Genomic DNA, 10,734 nt, shown 5'->3' with positions numbered 1-10,734 from the left:
ATACTTTCTGTTCTAACTTTCTCAAAATACCAATGTTTAATTATCTGGTTTGACATTAATGATTTGTGTGTTTATTTATTTGTTTTAGGCACAGAGCTACAAAATGGGTTCTCTGTGTTGTGCCCACCACTGGTATCGAAACTCGGTTTCTAGTCTCATAAGCAAGAGATTTATCGCTGAGCCACTGGACTGGCGACATTATTGATATGGATTATTGTATATTCTATAGTAATTATAGTTACTTGCCATGTATTCTCCAAACATAACGCATAGAAAATTGAAAAGGAACCATCCGACACGAAACAATAAAAGCAAGGGTTAAAAGTGTTATTTGACAGACACAGACGAAGCCATCCAAGAGATGCTCAACAAAATCTTTTCTTTGATTTTTTATTTCTTTTATTCACCCAGCGTGAAAAGAGACTTCACTGAAATGCACGTTTTGGTGAAGAAAAAAATTAACAACTAAATAAATAACCAATTAGTCTGCTGAATAATTAATTTGACTAATTTTTTTGAGCGGAAAACTGCATACCCAGCTCTGCCCATAGTGAAAGCCCGACAGATCCAATGAAAGTCTACAAGTAAAAGTGAGCTGGGAGTCCATAATGGGCTTTCTTTTTGAAGCTCTTATAACGCACTTTAAATGTCTTAGTTTAAAAGTTTGCAGATTATTTTAAGGAGACTGCACTCCCTTTTCTTTTTTCTTTGAAAACACGCACAAATTGACTAAAAATAGCAAAATCTCTGCGAGGATTTTCAGTAGCGTTCATTTTCCAAGAAAATTGTTGTAAGATAGGGGAAGTGGATAAGAAGTGAGGAGGTGTAGAAGTCGAGTCGAGAAACTTGGCAGAAATAGCAAAGTAGTTGCGTTCAAAGCAGCTCGTTTCACAATAGAGATGTGGTCAAGATTTGTACTGGTTGGATTTTGTACATTTAATGCATCAAATTTATTAATAATCTTGAATTTTGCTTCTGTGGAAAATTATATTCTACATCGAGAAGTAAGAAGTATTTTTAAAATATTTTAATTATGAAATACGTCTCTAATTCAGGCCTAAGCGCTTTTTCTGACCCTAGTACAAACCGGAAGTTAAATGGTGTGAATCAGAAAAGAGCAGAAAACTAAAACAGCACCAATATCTTTATTCTCCAAATTGTAGCTGGATATTTTATTACTGTGTATTTTGTCTATTATTGTCAATAAGCCAAAATACTGAGAATTGTATTTACAATCTTTGACTTCTAGAATTCTGTTAAAATATAATGCGAGTTTTGTGCAGTGACGATTTACGGATTATTCTATAAAGTATTTATATTTTTCTATACATGGGAAAGTTTAACACGAATTTGATTTGTTTTCGTACTTCTAAGTTAGCATGCCTGGTTTGGTCTGGATCGGTCAATTCGTTTAGGAGGAGATGCGTTCACAGACAGACACAAATTTTTCCTTTATATTATATACTTACTGCACCGGTATGGCTTAATATATATAGCGCATATGTGTAGAACGCTGTACCCCAATTTTTATATTCAGCTCTGCCTTGATTGGCTTGCCAGAGCTGCATAACTGATATTAATTAATAAATGACGGTATGCCACACTTTATCCAAATCCTAAGGTATTTTAGGTTATTTGTGGCGAAAAAGAACTACACATCAAAACCAAAGAACTTTTTTGGTAATACGAAATAAGTTGTTAATTCTTTGACTCTTAAATTAGTTATATTTTTTTACTCTTTTTTAACGTTTCATAGATAGAGAAACTACTGTTCTGTTGACCGGTGTTGCCATAATAAGTACTCACAATGTGTTGAGTTTGAACTTAAGAACTATTGGTAGGATATATTTAAAGCCTTAGAAGTTTCCTATTGTTGCTTTACTTAGGTATACATAACTTAACTCTGCTTATAAATTACGTCAATTGGAATTTGGATTAACATTATAACAATGAGAGGATCCTCACCCTTACGACCATAACAGGCATATAAGGCCTATCTCCCGATTTCTCGAATTAATGTGTAATCCTTGATGTTAACGCCTTGACGTGCTGATAGACGAAACTGAAGGACGAGTGTGAAAAATCATGAAAATGGGTAAGTATCTAATAGCGAGGGTATTAAAACTAGAGTGAATATTATAGTTTGTATATCACTGCTGATAAGGAGGATTACAAGTCACTGGAGAAAATGAAGTTGCAGAGCGGTCGGAATACACATGAAGTTATTCCTTCAAACATCGCTACTTACTTTCTATTATTGTTATTGCAGAATGTAATTCTCTCCTTAGTACAATCAACACAAATGTAAAGAAAAGGTTTTACTTCCTTATATGTTAAAAACCCACGAGCTTCTGGGGTCTACAATGTCTGCACCAATCAAGATAAATATAAAAAGTTTGGTTTGAATTTCACACAAAGCTACACGAAGACTATCTGTACTAGTCGTCCCTAATTTACCAGTGAAAGAATATAAGGAAGGCAGCTAATTATCACCACCCACCGCCAACTGTTGGGCTACTCTTTTACCAACGAATAGAGGGATTGAACTTCACGTAATAAGGTCCCCAAGACTGAAAGGGTGAGCATGTTTGGTGTGACGGGGATTCGAACCCGTGACTCTCAGTTTGCGAGTAAAGTTCCCTAACCACCTGGCCATGCCGGGCCAATATAATACGTTCTGATGGACCAAGGCTGAGAACTGTCAAGTTCAGTAAAACATGTTCGTCATATTCTGGTTACTTGATGAAATTAAACATATTCACAAAATGTAATGAATTATTTGAAAATTGAAAGTTTGTATTTTAATATATATATACAAGTATATTAATAAAAAATTAAACTTTTATAAAGACATTATGCATATTACGTAAAACCTATTTTTTCTATAATTTGTAAATTTTGTTTGCTGTGTTTTGTTTTGTTTTTTTGGACACAAAGCTACACAATTGGCTATCTGCACTCTGTCCACCACAAGGAACTGAACTCAATATTTTAGCATCGTAAGTACTTAAACTTACTACTGACCCATCAGATGACATAAATCATACATACAAAATGTTGTAAAATGTTCATATCTAAAGCCAAATAGAAATATGATCTTTTAACAAAGACTATTTACATAATTATGTTGTTGTTTGGTGTTTTATAGCGCAAAGCAACGAGACTATCTGCGCCAAATAACCAGTAAAAACAGTGAAAGTAAAATGTAAAAATACAGTGAGTTAAAACCAATATATGTCGATAAAAGATTTATATACAATTAAAAAGACCTTATAGTGTGTAAAAAATTAAAAATCTAGTCGGACAGAGTCATCATTACCAATGACACTGTCCAACGTCAGGGGTAGACTCTTAGAAAACATGTGTCTAAAATGGTGCCGCCGCTCACGGTCGTAACGACGGCACGACAGTAAAATGTGGGGTATTGTGACTTGAGTGTCACAATGGCTACATATCGGTGGGTCAACACCTGATTACAGAAAACGATGGTTTAAAAACTGTGACCAATGCGTAGCCTTGCCAGGACTACTTCCTCCTTCCGATCCTTACGAAAGCAAGATTACTTTTAGATGGTCAGTTGTTCTTTTTCCCACACATCAAGAGTGGGTAGAAACCATCTCATTATTGATCATAACGTTTGATGGTCATACCATACTCATTACCGTGAATGCCTCTTATATTGTGTTCCAACAATTAAGCTTTAAAAAATCAGGTAGAATATGAAGAAAAGTAAACGATATTATAATCTACTAACTCTAACCAATATTCAGTATACAAAAATTGTTTCTGATATTGTATTGTAAGTATGAAAGTAAACGTCAGAAAAATGTTATTACAGACCTCCACGAATGAGCGGGAAGTTTTTGTTTTGTTTTAGAAAAAAAAAGCCACATTGTGCTATCTGATGTGTTCACCGCGAGGAATGGAATTGAACCCCGGATTTTAGTGTTGTAAGTCCGTGGATAATTTCACGTTCTTCAAGTTGTTTGGTACTACCATATGCTACTGTATTTAACATACTTATTCCAAGACAGTTTTCTTATAGCTTGCACTCAGAATAAAATTCATCTTTGAAACACACCCCACAGACAGTTATGTGAAGAGAATATATATTCTATTTATTTCAATAATGATTTAGACTAAGAAAGAATATGCCTGCTGTAACTTTTTTGTATCTATCTGTTTTTGGAGATGTTTAGGTAATTTCATATTTAATTCTTTATTTCTCTATTTAGCAGAGTGATGTTTGTTGTTTTGATTCTTCTTAGTGCAAAGCTGCACAAGAGATTATTTACACTCAGTCCACAAAGGAGAAATAACCCCCTGATTTTAGTGAACTTACCGCTGACCTATAAGACTAATTATCCCCCTTCAGCTTAATTTGTGTGCGAGGTTTAGTTTTATTAAATAATAAGTACATTTTTTCCCGAAAGTAGAACAAAATAACTTGCATATACATTTAAAACTTTAGATATAAGTATTTAATTAACATTTAAAACTCTAGATCTAAGTATTTAATTAACATTTAAAACTTTAAATATAAGTATTTAATTAACATTTAAAACTCTAGATCTAAGTATTTAATTAACATTTAAAACTATAGATCTAAGTATTTAATTAACATTTAAAACTTTAGATATAAGTATTTAATTAACATTTAAAACTATAGTTCTAAGTATTTAATTAACATTCAAAACTATAGATCTAAGTATTTAATTAACATTTAAAACTTTAGATATAAGTATTTAATTAACATTTAAAACTATAGATCTAAGTATTTAATTAACATTTAAAACTATAGATCTAAGTATTTAATTATTGAAATAATTTTTTATTTCATGGTCAAATGGCACTGCTATGATTTCACAGTTTTAAAAGTATATATATATATATATATATATTTATATTTATACGATTGCGGCTAAAATTCTCTTTTCATTATTTTTTTTATTTATGTTCAGTATAGAAAAAAAATATATAGAAAAATAAACGTACAAATTGATAGTTAAAACCTGTAGCTAAAATGTTATTGCACTGCCAAATAAATTAATATATGTTTATTTTGTAGCACAGTAAGTTGGGCATTACATTATCGCAGCATTAATTTTTTTAGAGTACAAGTAAAAAACAAATATACTATAGTCACTTTTAAGATCCAAAGGGTAGGCCACACATATGTAGATAATAGACCAGAAGATTCAGATTCGAGAAAAGTTAAGTTGAAATTAAAAATATTTGCAACAGTCAACTCACCTGTTGGTTTAGGGAAAGGCAGGTTGAACCTGGTCACATCTTCATGAAAGACTGTAGCCTCGGGTACGGTAGTAGTGGTAAAATACATTGTTGTGTTTACAGTAGAGTCGATGGACATCATTTACACACAGGACACATTAATACGATCAGCACGTATTCTACGAAGCTAGACTGTCAACAAAAGCAGCTTTAATCTTGGAAATTCGAACTTTAACATTGCCAGACCGTCATATCGCGACTTATCACGTTCCAAACACTCTTCATGATGTGTTCCAAGATGATTTTGGTGCTAAACATTTCCGGAGAAATAATACATCTGTTTCTTCCTCATGACTATTTCAGTTTCAGAATCCAAAGTTAACAATCGAAGCAAAACTTTACCATTAGAAGCAAATTGTTTTCATTCCATTAGTTAATCATGTCGGTTCTTATCCTGCGCACCGACAAGAAACATATACCCCACGGGTGCTTCACAAGTATGTTGTCACGTCCTTGATTACAAAACACAAGTACCTAGTTGTTCTATCGAGTCCTTCCAACACAAGAGACGAAGAAACGACACCAGAGATTCGTTCAACATCAACCGACAATTGTGTACTTCAGTCACTGACGCAGCTCCAACATCTTATGGTAACCAGGTTAAGAGTAGAAATAACATGCTAACCGATACCACACGTGTACAATATGTAATCACACAAGTTCACGCAGATCTTTTATTGTACATTATGTTTCACGCATTTTTTTGGAGTTCGTAAAATCAAAAGTGATTCTTCAGTGTTCGTAAAAATCAGAAGTGCTCCTACAGAAGTAAATAAACCAAAATTGTATTAACTAATAAGAAAACTTATTAGTGTTCTTCAGTGTTCGTAAAAATCAGAAGTGCTCCTACAAAAGTAAATAAACCAAAATTGTATTAACTAATAAGAAAACTTATTAGTGTTCTTCAGTGTTCGTAAAAATCAGAAGTGCTCCTACAGAAGTAAATAAACCAAAATTGTATTAACTAATAAGAAAACTCTCGTTTCATTGTTATATTAAAAATAATCAAAGCATTTCGTTATGATTGTTCAACGAGAGGTTTCCAAAGTTTAATGTAAATTTAATTGATATTATTTCCCTCAAAATTAGTCATCGAGGTATCAATATTTCTTTTATGAAAAGCATGTTTGTCTAATTTGTTTTCAACGAGCTTAGCCTATGTTGGATTTTATCGATCTACCCCGACAAAGTTTCTTGTTGAGAAAGTACATATGTAGATTAATTCTAAATTCTTACACAGTTTAAATTAAAAACATGTATTGTTTTTTTTGAAATATATTTCCAAAGCTTTAGATTAATATAAACATTATTCTAAATGTAAGGAAATAAAATAGATTATTTTACAATATTGCTGGTTTTCATTAGTCAGTTCCATGTGATGGTTCCAAGTTATTATACAAATTCGATTTAAACCTTTTTAAAAATCATAAAGAATTGGTTTTATGAAAAGTCACTCAACTGCGTCATTTTTTAAGTTTTTTTTTTGTTAGATAATACAGTGATGATAATCAGAATATGAACTGCTGCCAGATTTCTCAGATTTTTCGAAAGTTATACACTTAGACTATACTGTATACGTTTATTAAGATATTAAGTAAACAATTTACGTTTGAGCCTCATTTACGCTTTTCCAAAGTCATATAATCATATTTTGATATTTTGCTAATATAAATCCTTTATGTGTCGAATATCAAGCAGAATGTTTCATTGATATGGGATGAAAATTATATTGAAATGTAAACTATAATGTATTTTGTAAAGCCTTTACATTCGAACATCATTCTCGCTTTCCAAACGATATAATCAAAGTACGCTGGAGATGGTTTAATACTTTGCTGTATAAGACCCTTACATCTCGAATTCAGGATTTTCCAAAGAGCTATGATATCAAATTATATCAAAACGTTTTTATATGTCATATATATGTATAGCCTTCATGTCACTAATGCATTATGTTTATTCTTGTCATCTTCTTTTTATGATTTTTTTGTTGGTTTAGCAAAAGTTAAAAATCCGAAGAATGCATGGATTTGTTTTGTTTTTCAGAAAAGCTACATAATGACAATTGTGCAAAAGCTATCCCTAATTTTAGACTGAAGAAAGTCGCCTGTAGTTAACAGCGTCCAACACTAAACCTTAGGGCACTCTTGTTGGACAAAATAGTGGGATTTAACCGTCACTCGTATAGTGCACTCGCAGCCCAAAGTATCTGCTGCAACGGATTCACAGTCCAGGCACTCTAACTATCAGGCCACGCCCAGCTCTACCTGGGACGGAACATTAATACATGAGGTTTAAGGATTTTTTGGAAAGCAAGCACGATGTACACTATTTCAGTCTCTTCCTGATATAGTGACATAACACACGCTATTGTTATGTTAACTTTGTATTCCAAAATCAAATTTCGTTATTCTACTTAAGTTATTCCATTGATTAATATAAATCCTACAGGCACAACAACGAATGCAAGGCCGATGTTTCTTAGAAGAGTAGCCCAAGAGTTATTTGTCTTCCAATGTCAATAAGTTCAAGGGATATCCCCGCCTTGGAAATTCCAAATCACTGATCTGCCACATCTTTCTGATCCGAGTGTCTGAATATTTCGCGTCGAAATAAACTATTGCGCACCTTTTCCAAGAGACCGGTTTACGATATCATCAGCCAGTGTCTTTACATCGGTTGCGGTTATCACGTGACTTGCTGATTTGAATACTAAAAATTATCTTAGTAATGCTCCCACATCTAGAAGTACGGAATGAGTTCAGCGACATAACACAACTATAATAATGGCTCTTCCGATCCGCAGTTTAACACGCTAACAATAGGCCACGCCAGGCTTAGCCCTTAACTAATTACATCTAAATACCAGTTATTTACCAAACGACAAAACCATTTCAATTTCATCAAAAATAATTAGAATTTGTTCCCACTCACATAATATACATATATGGACAGCTGATGGTATTTATTAGATTAGTATTTAAAGCTCATTCTGCAATCCAGTATTTAAAGAACTTTGTGCTAAGATTTACGTTTTGATGGTTATATATTTATTTATTTCCCTTGTAGGTGCTTATGTGATCTATTTAAAATTTGTTGTTAAATGTAATGTTATTTTTAGTGATTTAGTAGTCAGACATGTTTAACTAATATTTGTCTGAAAACGGTCTACATAAAAATTATCAAAAACACCTAATTACTACGTTTACTAATAGAGTAATCTGTGTCACTACCTATATATTTGGATCAAAATGGACATCACTATTTCGTCATATACCAGCTTTCAGAACTTTGTTTTGAAAATTCTCGCAAAGCTACACTAGGATTATCTGCGCTAGCTAACCCAACTTTTGAACTGACAGACTAGAAGGAATGCAGCAATTCAACAGAACTGCCAAGAACTCTTATAAAGTATCCATGACCTCAAAGTGTAACAGGACGCGAACCAGGTACCCTCAGTTTCACAATCTGGTACGGTAAGCACTAGACCATTTAAAACTACTCAAATTCTTTTACCATGTTATGAATGTTTATTTTACAAGGAAGATTGGTAGTTTTTTATATTATAATAAATTACATACTATTAATTTTCTCTAATATTTTACGCTTTGTGACTAACTTACTTAATATCCTAGGTTTCATCTTTTTTCTGCTCTCTTCTCACGCTTCTGTTGATGACCCCATAAAACCATTAAACTAACTGTTTAGAATATCAGAACTGATCTAATGCATTCGAAGATACAATAGTATAATATCGTTTACCATTCTTCAATTTCATTTGTGTATTAAAGTACACCTTCTACCTATTTTTCTATCAGAAAGACAAACACGAATATATATAGATAGATACATACACACATAGAACATTTTTCACACCATTACCTTTCGAAGTTTTTTTAATTCACCGAGATAATTGTTATTCACGTTCCAATAATAGTAGTCCAATTATCAGTAGACGTTTTACTGTTATTTCCCGAATATGTGTTTGCAGTAAGATGTGTAACTTTGGTCTATGTTCTCGTTTTTCATTTAGATAAAAGCTTTTCAGTAAACATCAAACACTTCTATGTAATCTGAAACGTTTCTTCGCTCTTTATGGAAGACGGTTTTCTATCTTGTTGTGCTTTTCTAAACTCGAAAGAAACTACTTGATATACGGTTGATTAGACTCATTAATCTAGAAGATTCCTTGAATTCCCATTCACATCTTCACTGTGAAATGTTTGAACTTTTAATTTATGCTGGGCACACACAATGTGTGAGAAGGAATCCTTATGTCAGAGAAACATTCCTCGACTTGTGATATTGTCCAAGATATTGCATTGAGTCATTACCATACTTCATGAAGACGTTTTTTATGTGGGGAATGAAAACATACTTAATAAAGCTCGACATAAAGCAAAAGAATATTCGAATGAGGATAAATCCTTCTAAAACACTACACGAAATTAGTCATGTTTGTATCATAAGAATAAAAATGGACAAATAACTACATAGAATATATATATATATATATAGTTGCGTATTAAAATTTTGAATGGTTTGAAATCGAGCTAAATAATAATTTAAATTCAGTAGTTAAATTGTACTTTGGATTCAGTATTTAAATGTATGCCGATATATCTCCAATTTATGATATTTGCCAACAATATTGATTCACACAGTTTTCTTTTTTGACACAAATATGTTTTAATATACAAACAACAATACAATTTACAATAATGGTTATTACAAACAATGATTTATATACAAAAATTACTAACTTAGAAGCAATATAAAGTCTTTATTATAGTCTGGAATTTTTTTGATACCTTATCGAAGGTTCACGATGAGTGAGTTACATACGAGTTGATGTAGGTACGATTCACTTCACGGGGAGCTAGCTAGCTCCGTCTTTCGTTATTCAACAGCCACACACGCCGAGTTTTTCACCGTGAAGTTATACAGTGTTTTCGTAAAAGTACTAATGTCCGGTGAGAATTCACTGAAGTTAAGTGATTTGTAATGTTCGAACTTTGTAAATGCTTTTGGTCAAATATCTGAAGTTTTCTGATTGATAAGCATTGTAACAATTACAGTAATAGCTTAGAAAGTTTATAGCACACTTTTTATAGCAAACTAATAATACTTACTCTTTTTATTTTACTTATATTTATAGGCGTGTGGAGAGTTTCTAGAAAATTGAGATTAGGTAACAAAATACAAAACTACATTAAGCGTTTACGTACATACATATATTTTCGATGATGAGGAACCCCAATTTTGAGACTAATAATGGTTGGAGACGGCTTGAATGGGGTAATGAAGAAAACTTTAATATAAGGTACCTGATGATGACAAAACCTTGTCGAAACGTTGTACATTTGCTGTTATGTTAAATTTATATTAAAGTTTTTCTTCATTACCCATTCCAGCCGTCTCCAACCACTATTACATACATAT

General features: G+C 32.3%; 1 protein-coding gene across 1 annotated transcript in view; it reads right to left on the bottom strand.

The window, feature by feature from the left end:
* LOC111087336 overlaps positions 1-6,050 on the bottom strand; it is a 17,590-nt gene extending 11,540 nt beyond the window's left edge. The window contains exon 1 of the mRNA XM_022393636.1: positions 5,254-6,050. Coding sequence (XP_022249344.1) covers positions 5,254-5,374 — 121 coding nt within the window. The 5' untranslated portion in view covers positions 5,375-6,050. The remainder of the gene's footprint in view (positions 1-5,253) is intronic.
* Between the last annotated feature and the right edge of the window lie 4,684 nt (positions 6,051-10,734).

This window comes from Limulus polyphemus, unplaced genomic scaffold, assembly GCF_000517525.1.
Source record: "Limulus polyphemus unplaced genomic scaffold, Limulus_polyphemus-2.1.2 Scaffold2029, whole genome shotgun sequence".
Classification (NCBI taxonomy): Eukaryota; Metazoa; Arthropoda; class Merostomata; order Xiphosura; family Limulidae; genus Limulus; species Limulus polyphemus.
Note: the sequence above shows the minus strand (reverse complement) of the source record. Positions and strands in the feature narration are given on the sequence as shown.